Here is a 13,923-nt window from a genome sequence, read left to right as displayed (position 1 = left end):
TAAATAAAAGCAGGGGGGACACAGGTGAGGTGACAGTGACAAGAGTAGTAAAGAAAAACAAGACTGGCAGAGAGAAACTGAGTCCAGATGTAACCGCAGCACTCCAGCCACGAAGGGTAAATTTAGGATTAACCTACCACTCCTACTCTCACCACATGCACACACAGAGTTCTGAACTTCAGCAGAGTTCTGGTGACAACATTTTCTTATGAACTGGTATTTATGTAAATGTTCTGTCCGCAGACACATGCACACTAACACACACAAAACCTTGCATGTCACCTTACTGGCATGGTTAGATGTTAATAAGTTCAAGCACACAAATGCTCACACCAATGTGTACACATTCCCTCAGGCCAAAAACAAGGATATAAACATGACCAAATGCCTCTGTGGTTCCACACAGAGGTCTATTCATACACACACACACTCCCACACACACACTCCATAACGCAGTTAAGGTTCTCGTGGGTCTTTTGAAATAACCAACTCCTTAGTGAATGAGCCTACTGGGAGTTTGGTGGATTTCTTCTTTACTGTTCTCTCCTCTGTATGTCTCATCATTTCTCTGGATGTGATATTACTTTTATTAACTTGCTTAACCAACGAAGTATACGATGAGGTGCTCTATACTTTTTAGTGGAGCTTAAGTTTAATGTCACAGTAGTAAATGTAGATAACTTTCAGTATTAAATGAATATACACCTTAACTTTTGTTTATGGTAGGCCATAAACCATAAGCCATCCTTCTACCAAGGAAGGTTGTGATAGACAGTGGCTAAGAAGCATATTTCTTATTCCACAAGGTCAGAAAACATATAAAGTCTCTTCAGGAAGTTCTGGATGTCCCCTCAGTTGGGTCTGCCTGTAAATCCTCCAAAGGTCGGTGCTCAGGAGGCACCCTAACCGGATCTCTGATGAGACAGCTGTGGCTTAGGGGTGTCTACTAATCCCCTGTGTCTACAAGATTCTTCATTTTGCCCTTGATACATTAATACATTAATTAAGAGTGTCAGAATATTAGATCAAAGTTCTGTAAAAAGCAATGTATGAATGAGTATATTTGGGTCGACAGACGGATTCGTGCTGCGGCTGCAGTGATACGGACGCTGTACTGGTCTGTTGTGGTGAAGAGAGAGCTGAGTGTAAAACCGCAGCTCTCAATTTACTGGTCGATCTACGTCTCTACCCTGACCTATGGTCATGAGCTGTGGGTGGTGACCGAAAGAACGAGATCGCGGCTACAAGCGGCAGAAATGGGCTTCCTCCGAAGGGTGGCTGGCCTCTGCCTTAGAGATAGGGTGGAAGTTCGGCCATCTGGGAGGGGCTCAGAGTAGAGCCGCTGCTCCTCCACATTGAAAGGAGCCAGTTGAGGTGGTTCAGGCATCTGACAAGGATGTCCCCTGGGCGCCTCCTGGGTGAGCTGTTTCGGGCATTTCCCACTGGGAGGAGGCCCCGGGGCAGACCCAGGACGTGCTGGAGAGATTATATCTCTCAGCTGGCCTGGAAACGCCTTGGTGTTCCCCCGGAGAAGCTGGAGGAGGTGGCTGGGGAGAGGGAGGTCTGCTTGGGCTGCTGCCCCCGCGACCTGGCCCCGGATAAGCGGAAGAAGATGGATGGATGGATGGATGGATGGATTTTGGCTTATCTCTTTATTACCAGTCCAGTCCAACGCCTGTGCTCCTTCTAATGCCGCAACAATCCACCTCATGTTCCACTTCCTGATTAAGATTCTTGATGTTTGAAAGCATTTGCTTGGGACAGTTATTCCCTCAAACCAAAGGGAGCCAGAGACCTCCACCACTTCCTGGCAAAGAACCATGGCCTCAGACTTGGAGGTGCTGTCTTTCATTCAGGCTGTTTCACACTTAGATGCAAACCACTCCATTGCATGCTGAAGATTACGCGCCAGTGAAACCAACAGAACCACATCGTCTGCAAAAAGCAAGGATACTATTCTGAGGTTTCCATAATGGACACCCGACTCACTCTGGCTAGGTCATGAGATACTGTCCATGAATATCACAAATATGAGCAGAGACCAGGGGCAACAAAGTGTGGAGTCCAAATCGATAGAAAACATGCTTCACGTTGACAAAGGAACTTGCTAAAACACGCAGCTAGTAGCAAATAACCCCAAACAGAGAGTTATGATGCTCAAGATGAGTCTACTTCTATCACAGCCAAAGCTTGATTTTTAGCAGCTAATAAAAGCAGAGACTGTCAGGCTTAACTGTCAGGCTTGTAGCATCATTCACAAGCCCTTTCATAATTACAGTCGAACAGATGTTTTCTGTCAAGTACATTTGGGATTAGTTTTCACCAACTTTGCTGTCAGCTTTGTGGAAGAACTCAAATACTAAAGGTGTTACGTTTCATACATTATACATAATAACAACCCCAGGACTGATCTTAACAAAATTCAGCTGTTAAATTATACATGGAAGTGTGAAAAAACAGGAAAATTACTGTACAGGGAATCCCTTTCTAACTTTTTTCCTTCCCTCCTCTTTTTGCACTGTTTTTCTACATTTTACTTTTTTTTTTTTAATTTGACCTTTGACCTTTGTTATCTGTTGCACTATCCAACCAGGCTTTCCATTTTATGTTTTGCTCAATTACTGCCAATACATCCCAGACAAAGGAACCCTACAGAAATACCATCCAAGTTTTTTTTTTAAATTTGATAGTTGCACGAAATGTAACTTTGACTGGTGGAACTGTCTGTTAAACTCGCTTAGATCATATAAAAATGTATTATCTAAGCATACTCTGTGTGCAATCAGCAATCTCATAAGCACAGTGCACACCAGGCATACAGATATGATAACGACACATGGTAAATCATAACTAAGCAAAAATCGTAGAGCTTTACACTCACTTCAAAATCCCATGGTTCAGATTAACTTGTCATAAAGACCCCTAGAATACAAATGCTATCACAAGACTTTCGTGTTCAATGTTGCCAAAAGTTGACTTAATGTATGGAAGCTCCGAGGTTTCAAAAAGACAAGCATTGGCTATGCAAAAGAAAAGCAACATTTGCACGCCACAGTGTTTGAATAGATGTTTAAGAGAGAAGTGCAAGGTGTTAGAAAGTAGTGTCAAATGAAGTCAGAGTAACAGTCCTCACCCTCTCTCTTTTTTCCTTCCTCATCCCTCCATCTCGTCTCCGTCTCCGCGTTCTATTTGAAGTCATTTATGACACTTCAGGGTCTCGAAGGTGGTTACTGACAACACAGAGACTCAACTGTCTGCAGCTATGAGTGTGCGCATGCATGCAAGGGTGTGTAACGTTTTGCACAGCTCCAAGTCTCTCACTCTCTCTCTCGCTCCCATTCTCTGTAGAGCCATAATGTTCAGTCTCCAGTGATGGATCACAGCGGAGACTTCCTCAGTATTCCTGTGTGTACACATGCATCTGTTTGCAATGTTATCAAGTAAGCTGAGGCTTATGTAGCATTTTCTTGTGTCACGGATCGACTTTTAGATGCTTATAAATTAACTGACAAGTGGACAGAGGCAGAGTGATAGCATAAAATTAAAACTGAGTCTAAGTTTTTTGATGAAGAGTAAACTCTGGTTGTCGTAAGGCCTCATGTGGCAGGTAGTGTTTCAGTTAGCAAGCTAACTTTGGGTTAATACTCTGGGTTTGCAGTTTTATGAATGCGGTTCACTTATGCGTGTGTTAGAAAAGTTGTTTGAAAAAGTTTTTGAAGTTTGTTTTTTGACGACGACCACTCTTCAGTGAGTCACAGGTCAGAGTTGGGGTGTTTTTTGATGGAGTGCTTAAATACTGTTTCCAGTCTGGTCTGAATTTGGGTTTCACACAGCACAGTAACCTATGCCGCAGAGCTGTCAGACCCCACTACAGAGCAGGTTAAATTCAGAGAATTACATTTCTCGTGCCATGGAGCTGTTTGTGTAGTAACAGGCATGTAGAATTGATCGTACCCTATCTAATATGAGATTTATTATAAATTGAAACTATTTCAGTTAATCCATTGCAACGTATTAATGCTGTGTACTAATGATATGGCGATTGTAAGCACATTTAGTCAGAACAGACTAATAAACCAGTGAATACAAGCAAAGAAGATTTGTATTTGTTGCGCTTATGCTGCATACGTTAAAACACACCTGTGTCCCTGAAAGCTTTTCCTGCATGTTAACCTTTGACCCCCAGCTGCAGGAGGCTGTAGATCAAGGTAACTTCAGCTCTCTTCACTCTCCTGTGTATCCCACAGTCTCCTTCCTCTTCCCTCTAAAGCAGTTTTCACACATCTGCTGAAGCCCTAAACATTTCTCAACATACCTGCCGTAAGTGCATGTGACAACCCAAATATATGATACAACTGGATTGGTCTTGCCTGCCTAGCACAAAATCCACCTGTGCCAATGGGAGAAATCCAATGCAATGGTAAATTTCTGATGAATTTACAGCAAATCACTGGTATTCATGGATCCTGGACTGTGCAGTGTATTTCAAATATTAACAACTGATTTTTCCTGACACATATTATGTGTTAAATGCATAGAGTGTATATGAAAGATGCAGTCAGCCTTTGGTTTAACATCACATCTTTGGAGGCTCTACTTTGCATTTTATGGCTGTCACCATCTTGATTTTCCGAAGCCAGTAGTGACCACATTTATAGCGTAGACTGAATCTAACATGTAAAAGTAAAAAGTTACCATGCTTCTCACCTCATTTTTGACCTCCATAGGCATTTTTCTAGCATCCTTTTTTTTTTTTTTATCTGGGATGGCTGTGGGTCAGAAGGTAAATCAGGTCATCTGGTAATTGCAAGGTTGTTGATTTGATCCATGATTGCTCCAGTCCATGTCCCAAAGTATCCTTGGGCAAGATACAGAATCCCACAGTACAGGAAAAGGAAGTACACAAGAAAAAAGTGCTTGTGTGAATGAGACATGTAGTATAAAATGCTTTGGGTGCTGGAGTAGAAAGGTGTTGTATAAGAATCAGTCCATTTATCATTTATGGCTTTAGTTGCTAGTTTGAGGTCTTATCCAACACACCATAGTGTTCATTTTGTAAATTATGGTCCAGCTTGTAACAAATTGAGGAAAAAGCAGTTGGTGTGGCTACCTTGACAAGTCACTGTCATATTATCTTGCAGTGTACTTGGTTTCTCTGTGAACTCCATCTGTGCCACGCACTCAATTTCAAAAGCAAAGAAAAAATAATATTTGTAATATTTTATGAAATGGTACAATAGAAAGAAGAGGGTGGAGGTGAGGAATTAGCAGGATCTCTCCTTTAGCAGACACATGTTTAACAGTTACAGGTCAGGGATGTATGTGTGGCTATGATCCTCGGTCCAAACCTCTATGGCTGTAATATGGACATTTTTAAGACTTTTGGCTCTTCGTGTGATGATATTGTATTTCCAGCAGACCTGAATGAGATCTGTCCGCATCCATAATGTGGTCCATAAAGGGTCAAAACATATTTAAATAAATCTTTAATCTTTAAATCTTTACATAAATTATTTTTTACACAACAAATATTTGCATTCTTAGAACATATGTCCTGACATTCTAGATTTCCTATTTTGGTTTTGCAAATTAAATTATCTCCATTTTATTTGTGAACTAAAAACATCTTTAATACTATAACGCCCCTGTTCTTCTTTTCTGAATCACAGTTCATAGTGTTCATGCTTTGTTTTCCCACTAAACTCTTCATCACTTCTTGTTTGTGGTTATGATGACCTCCCGTGTTACTGGCAAGTGAAAAAATGTGGATCTAATCAAATTTATAACACCGCCGAGACTTACTGCAATGAAATAATCTCCACAGCGCTCAGCTCAAACACGATTCATTATCATTTGTATTTTTCCACTTATTAACAATTTTCTTTTCTTGATATAAAATGGGTTAAGAGTAATCTAATTTCTTATCATGATGAAATAGTTCTTGTCAAACCATGACTCAGCAACTTTTCATTGTTGATAATTGCACAGATATCTACAAAGGCGCTTCTATTGCCACCGGAGAGAAAGGCGAAACAATAATCTCATGTAATGTTCCCCAGAGCGTTATCGTAATGAAATAATTTTCTTCCAAGCGTGGCTCAGCAGCCCCCCCACCCCCTCACTTCACCTCGTTTTCATTTGTTTCTCATTCTTTCGATTGTTAGCGAGTTACAGCCGAGCTGTATGAAGGATGTGTGGGGGAGAAGCGGAGGGGAGGGAAGAAGACGTAGAGAAGCTTGAGGGAGGAGGAGTGAAATAATGGTGTGATGATTAGATTAAGTGAGAAAGAGAGTTGGCACAAGAACAAATGAGCTGAAGTCAGCATTCCTGACAGTTAGCGAAAGAGGAGAAATGTAAAGAAAGGCCAAAGTGGAAAATGAGGACACTTCTTCAGCCATACTTTCTTCTTTGTCTTTCCACCTCACCGATTTGCATCAACTTCATTTTTAGGATTTTTTTTTTCCTCTTGCATGTTGCTCTCTAGATTTTCCATCATTTAAAGACAGATTTTTACTAAAGACTAATAAAAATCTTCTTTTTAGCATTTTGGCCATAGTCATTTTTAAAAGCTTTTAGAAACAAAATTACCACAATTGGACGAGACGGCAGAACACTGCACTTTTAGATTAATTAGAAAGCTGCTTCACATAGACATGAAGACTTGCTTATGAGTATCGATGTAAATAAGTAAGGTACGAATGTAATAGGATGGGGCTGTTTGTACAATTAACCACACTGTAACTCATACTATTTGTCATATTATTGCATTAATAATGTGCCAAAAGGCACAAATATGCTCAGGTGATCCACTTCATGCCTTAAATTGCGATTAAAAAAGAACAAAGACTTTTGCTTATCTTAAAAGACCAAATTCATTTTGTAGCAACCTGTAAACATGTTTATTTCTGCAGCATTTAATATCAGTATTTAAGGTACCAAAGTCAATCTATTGGGATTGACTTGCTTTTGGAGCCAGCCTCAAGTGGCTCTTCAAGAAATAAACAATAAATAAACAATAAATAAATAAACAAAATGAACTCGAAATAGTGGACTAGACATGAAAACAAGAAGAGAGAAAGAGGACACGTTGCAAGCAGAAGGAAGGAAACAAACAGAAGCTGGAATTGGCCACAGATATAGATGGGAAGAAGACACTTAAAATCAGTGCAAAGTGAGCTTCGATAACTACAGAAAGGAGTGCGTTAGGTATTTGGGTAAAAAGACTTAATCTTCAAAAGTATTATGTATGACAGAGGTGAGCGATGAAGACAGGAAGAGTGGGAGGAACTGGGGATTATTTTGATACAGAAAGCTCTAGGATGAGGAGAAAGAGGACAGGACACAGATAAAGTGTTTTTACAGAAAGGTAGGACAGAAGATACTAAAGAGATCAGAAATCAGGCACCCTCTTGACACAGCTTATCCTCTTCTTAACTGTCTTTCCTCCTTTTTGTTTCTTGCTTTCCAGATCCCAGAGCCTTTTTTGCAAGTGTTGGAGCAAATGTTTTTAATGTATGTTTACTTACGATCTCTTAACCTTTATGAAATAAACTTTCCTAAGGACAGAGGCACATCTGTCTGTTCAGCTTTATGTCACGTGTTCCATATGAACCTGGGGTTTTGGGTTATTATTATCTATTTTCATCTTTGAGGCAAACTCCTGGCATAAGTCATGTAGGCATATTTCTAGAAATTAACCGTAAGACTCCACACACGAGACCTCTTCCTCCATCTTTCAGTGTGACACAGTCCACTAAAGAGATGCTTACCTAAGATGGCCAACAAGCTCCGTTGGTAGGCTCCAGGGTGTTGCTGCTATGTCAAGCCCATGTTTGAGATAATTGCGCAGTTACAGCTGTGTTGAAAATGAAGAAGGTCTTTATTTAAACCTCATGGTTTAAATAAAGCATATGATCTATAAAAGGAATCTTCCTGCAATGTTGAGCAGCGCTTTATAGCCCAGCTAGCTCAGTCAGTAGAGCATGAGGCTCGTAATCTCAGGGTCGTGTGTTCGAGCCCCACATTGGGAGTGTTTGCTTTTAGGTTGTGAATCGACAGCACTTTTGAACCTATACAAGGTTTCATTCAGAAGAACATAGAAACAAACAAAGACACCGGCTTTATTAATCCCACACTGGGGAAATTCACACGTTACAGCAACACAAGGGTCAGCAAGAAAAAGTGAATTAGAGATAATAATTGGAATAAATAAAAGAGAAAAACAATAGTGTACAAATAAAAAAATACACAATTTTACATATGTACATAAAGTGAAGTGGCAGTGATATATGTATTTATATATTTTTGCAGGCAACTATCACGTGTGTGTGTATTGTACAGTCTGGACCAAGTCTTACTTGCTCTTTTAATTTCATTAAATTTGTGTTTCCCAAGCCAGTGTCTGGTGCATATGAACTTTCCATATGTTACAACAACAGCATCAAAAAAAAAAAAATCTGTGTAAGGACGGTTGCGGGGGAGGGCAGGTGGAAGTTGCGGTCAGATACTAATAAAGGTGACTTTACAGCTCTGCGCGTGTTTATCTTCAAACTTGTGTGGTGTGCAGATAAACTGTCTGCTCTGCGAGTTTGCTTTATAGGTGTTTTTAAGTGCGGCATGGGCTCGTTTGTGCAGGTCCAGATACTCACCAAGTGTAACACACTGTCAGACGCGTGATCGTTTTGCTCACATGCACACTCCTAAAAGTGCAGTCTTTCATTTAGCTTTCAAACAAATGCATATAAAAAAAATTTTTTTTACTTTTTGTCAAACACACACACACATATATATATATATATATACATACACACACACACACACACACACACACACATATATATATATACATACACACACACACACACACACACACACACACACACACACACACACACACACACACACACACACACACACACACACACACACAAAACCTCAGTCTGTCCTGCTTAAGCTCCTGTTCCTTGCAGGGCTCAGTGTGAGGCTAAGGGGATTTAGAGTATACAAGACTTACAGATTTATACTGACTCCATCTCTTGCTTTTCATCTCTCACCCCTCACACTTTGCAGGCCTACTGTAAAACCTGAAGTATAACTATAACATGTGAAACAGATGGAGCAGCAAGACGAGGAGAGAAGACGAAAAGTGTGGGGGGGAATGTGACAGTAATCCGAGGAGCAAAAAGATGGTTGCAGAGAAAAGACAGGAGAAATGAGAATGGAGGAAAGAAAGAGCAAGATACGGAGGAGGAGGAGATGAAGCCTTTGTATGTGTACAGTCTAATATTTGTCTAAGTCTTTATGGATCTCCCCTCAAGTGGCAACTTAACAAGCCTGTTATTTTTCTGCGCCGGTTAACAAGCTACACAACAGGTTGCATGATGATTGTGTGTGTTTGCAGTCTGAAATGTGCAAGATGAACCAACCCAGTTCTTGAAACTCAAATACAAATGGACAGTTGGGAAGCCCTCTGTTACTGTTTTCCTCTTGCGCACAAAAACACACACATATGCACACTTTTTCAGGCAAAGCTCATGGCACTCACTCAAAAATCTGCTCCTCTCCAAATTAACTTCACGCGCACACGTACACACACTGGTTTATGCTCCGTCTAAAACACGAATGTCATAATGATGATCGTGCTAAATTCCACCTAAAAACAAAAACGTGTTTCTAATGAGATATATTATTTTTGTCTCTGCAGACGCAGAACAGGATGAAGCTGATGGCGGACAACTATGAGGATGATCATTTGAAGGTTTCATCCCCAAACTCAGAGCAGCCCAACAATCACAAACCCTCCCCAGACCAGGTAAGATAACTGCCCCGGACGGTGTGCATTGGCCAAACCAGTGAAATCTTTATTTTCTTTAATAATATTTGAATGAAAGACTTTCCAGCAAGTCATATTGCCATTTCTGGGCTATTGGATGTTAGCTTATTTATCTTCAAATTTACTAATTAAAGTTAACCATTTTTTAGCACTATTACTTGTTCTGCACTCTCTATATCTCTGTTAAGTTTCCCTTTTTTGCTAAACTAACTTCCTGTTTCTGAACTCACGCTGCGGCTGGACTGAACTAACCGATAGGACGATGAGGAGGGCATTTGGGCCTAGCCAATCACATGCCTTCTTCCTCACCCTCAGTCCATCATTGTGTACAGAAGGGTGAGCGTCTTCTCTGTCTGGATTTGATCATGGCCATCGTGTCATTCGTCTTCCTTTTCTTTAGTTTCATCCGTGACTTTGTGATCTCATTCTGGCATCATTGTCTGTCATTTCACTTTATTTGTGGCCTCATATCGTTTTTTATTTATTCAGTTTTCCTCCATTCTTTCTAACATTGAAATCCAATCTTGAAATGCATCTTTTATTCTGTGATTCATCTTTCCTTTCCTTTTTCCCTTCAGCCATCAAATCTTGAATTGTGCTTCATTTGTTCAATTTCTCATCCTTAAATATAATTTCATCCTCTCATGATAAGGATTTCTTCCAGTTGGCATTCTCTGAACTCTTTTTTTATGATTTATTTTTTTCCCTGTGCATTTTTATACCCATGATTTCATTATTTCAACCTTCATTAATCTTTTGGATGATTCCCTTGTTCCTCAAGTCTACTTGGGTCTTGCCTTTGGTTTGATATTGTAAGCTTCATGTGTCAATCATATGCCAACTGAGACCATATTCTTATTCAAATCAACTGAAATGTGTGATGTAGTGTTGGAAATGTGCACCTTTGCTAAACTGCTATGTAAAAAGTATATTTCTTCTGTCAGAAATGATGAAAAGAAGGTTTTTCCTTTGACCTTGCTCCTGTGTTGTTTTTTTAATCATACAATGGGGGCTTTCCAGTATTTCAAAAGCCCAAAGGTCATTAATTGTAGATGCGTAACAAGATTCAACTCAAGAAAGAACAAAAGACACCCAACCACAATACGTCTAATGTAGAGCAGTCTTTCTTAAGAAAAAAGAAAGAAACCTGAGCATTGAGTAGTGCAAGTGTTCAGGTTTCAACGCCAAACTGGCAAAGTCACTTGTTCCCATTAAACTCTTGAAACAAGTGAATTGGAAATTTTTACACATTTTAAGCAATTAATGGTTAAAAGGCTCTTCTAAGTTTAGTGGTTATTAAAAGGCATCCAAACGGTTGGATCTACTAAGACCACAGTGCAGAGACGGCACCACATATGAGCTGCACATGCTGCTTTTAGTGCAGCTCAGCTGCTCCAGATGGATTTCCCATTGGGATGCTAAAAGCCCAAAGGTTCACCATTGGATCTAAGTTTGACCCTGGTTATTAATTAGCAGTAGCACCTCCCTGCTGAGAGAGGCAGCACACACACAGCTTATACTCTATCTCCTTTTCTTTCTGTTTCCACATCTCTGTATTTACATAGCCACATGAAAACACACTCTCTTGGTGTGTAAGATTGGTAATTTGCCATAGCACATTTCATCCGCACAGTGAGTGATTGTGTGTATTCTGTGAGGGGATTTTGTGCTGCAGCTGGACAATGAAATGCTTCAGAGACAACTGCTGCTGCACAGAAACACAGGGGAGCACTCTTAAGACACATCAGGCATTGTCAAGGCCACTTCATGGTATTTTGCTTTTTCAAATAGTTTTCAGATTTATTAGATGCATAACTACACAAAAAATAGTAGAAAATGTACATTTTATAAATTAGCAAGTGTCTTTTTCAGAGTTTTTTAATGTGTTTTAAAATCTGTCACCATTTCTTTGGAAGTGAAAGTGATATTACATTTACATTACTTATTCCTGAGATGTTTTTTTGTAAGGTGGATTAAACCAGCGGTCCCCAACCTTTTTTGCGCCACGGACCGGTTTGTGCCCGACAATATTTTCACGGACCGGCCTTTAAGGTGTCGCGGATAAATACAACAAAATAAAACTAGTACCGGTACCGAAAAAAAGAAGATTTATTCATAACACATATGAAAAGACCCAGGAAAACCAAGTTAATGAAAAAAAACGATAACAAAATAACGCTAAAAACCGATAAAAACCATACATTTCACACCCGAGTCTCACTCTCGCGGCCCGGTACCAAATGACTGGGGGTTGGGGGCCGCTGGATTAAACAGTTTGACAATACAGTCTAAACATGTAATTGGTTCAGCTTGTTTGGCTGTTGGTTAGAAATCTAGCATCCATAGTTTTAAAGACATCATGTTCAGATTTTGTGTGATGGTAGATACCATAACAGCCCGAGATGATTTCATTTTGGTGAAACTCGGGTTATGGTCACGCGCTTCGGGGAGACTTGTGCTCTGTGAGTGCTCTTGTTTCCCTTATCAATTAAGCCACCAATATTTTAATGAAGCTTGTGAAACAAAACAGTTTTTCACACATCTTGCCATTTTTTTCCCCATCTCACAAGCCCAAAACCCTCAAATTAATCCAGTTACAACAGCGGTCCCCAACCACTGGGCCACGGACTGGGTCGTTTGGTACCGGGCCACGAGAGTTGAGGTTCGGGTGTGAAATTTATGGTTTTCAGGGTTTTTATTGGTTTTTAGCATTAACTCGGGTTCCCTGGGTCTTTTCCCGTGTGTTATGAATAAATCTTATTTTTTTTCTGGTACTGGTGCTGGTTTTATTTTGTTGTATTTATCCACGACACCTTAGAGGCCGGTCCGTGAAAATATTGTTGGAAATAAACAATCCGTAGTGCAAAAAAGGTTGGGGACTGCCAAGTTACAATGAAGAACATAGTCATAATGTATACTAGATGGGCTCATGCTCGAAGTGACTCATCTACCACACCCAGTATAATCCATTTTCTTAACAACTTATCTGATTTGGGGTCATAAGGGGGCTGAAGCCTATCCCCAACCTGTACAGGTTGCCAGTCTATCACAGGGCTAAGGCAGAGATAGAGACCACATAACCTAACAAGCCTGCCTTTAGACTGTTGGTGAAAGCCAGAGTATGAATAGAGAAGATCCAAGCTCCACATTGAACACCCGCGGACGACCAGCGGATTCAAACCCAGAACCTTAATGTGAGGCAAACACTAATGCTGTGCAGCCTCTTGTATAGTGTTTGCATATTCCCCCCTGTCTGCATGGGTTCTGTCTGGGTACTCTGGCTTCCCCCTACAGTCCAAAGACATGTAGGAGTGAATGGTTGTCGGTCTCTCTGTCTTAGCTCTGCAACAAACTGACGAGCAGTTTTACAACCGGATGATACATTTGCTTGGCAGTTTAAGAGATCATCTACTAGCCAAGACTTCATCGGTTGGGTCACTGAGATAGCACTTACAGAGCAGTGAAAGCCTACACCCACTACTGATGCTGATGCTGGACAAATATGTGCATTTTTGCTGGTGTGTATTTGTCTCAGAGGGTTCTGCGGAGGAAGAAAAGTCTTGATTTCACCATATAATGTGGCCATAGAGGTTTTTTTTTTAATGCATCCCATCAGTGAGGCTAGCTGAATGTCTCTCTATGGAGTTCTTTCATAGAACAGTAAGAATCTGGTAGGCAGGCAGGGGAGTCTAATAAAGAAGCACAAACACACACACACTGACTCACAGTGCTGTATAAAGTTATTTCTCCTTTGGGATTGTTTCATACTACAGTAAGATACTGAGAAGCACTGCGGACCCATTAACCACACACACACACACACACACACACACACACTGCATATGTTGGCTATTGGAGGCTGTGTAATACAAGAAAAACATGTAGACACATATTTGCCGTATACCTTAATGAAAGTCTTGCGAATACATTCAGTGGTCTGTGTTTCTGTTCGTATTTTATCCCATAATTCCTCCGCCATTTTTCTTATAATAGAACTTAAAGAAAAGGAAACAACTCGTGTTATTTCTCTCCTAATGTCTTCCTCATATCGCCGTCATTCCTTCCATTCTTCGTGTCTGTTTCTCATTCGT

The 13,923-nt window shown here is 40.4% G+C and overlaps 1 protein-coding gene across 18 annotated transcripts in view; it reads left to right on the top strand.

The window, feature by feature from the left end:
* Window positions 1-13,923, top strand: part of LOC120735704 (ELKS/Rab6-interacting/CAST family member 1-like) — a 158,916-nt gene that overhangs the window by 118,472 nt on the left and 26,521 nt on the right. For 14 of the 18 annotated variants that reach the window (XM_040035275.1, XM_040035262.1, XM_040035266.1 and 11 more), the window contains one exon: window positions 9,704-9,811. In XM_040035275.1, coding sequence (XP_039891209.1) covers window positions 9,704-9,811 — 108 coding nt within the window. Of the gene's footprint in view, window positions 1-9,703; window positions 9,812-10,090; window positions 10,169-13,923 lie in introns of all 18 variants that reach the window. The other 4 variants (XR_005696337.1, XR_005696336.1, XR_005696339.1 and 1 more) reach the window with 1 other exon arrangement.

This window comes from Simochromis diagramma, unplaced genomic scaffold (genome assembly GCF_900408965.1).
Source record: "Simochromis diagramma unplaced genomic scaffold, fSimDia1.1 OVJJ01000816.1, whole genome shotgun sequence".
Classification (NCBI taxonomy): domain Eukaryota; kingdom Metazoa; phylum Chordata; class Actinopteri; order Cichliformes; family Cichlidae; genus Simochromis; species Simochromis diagramma.
Note: the sequence above shows the minus strand (reverse complement) of the source record. Positions and strands in the feature narration are given on the sequence as shown.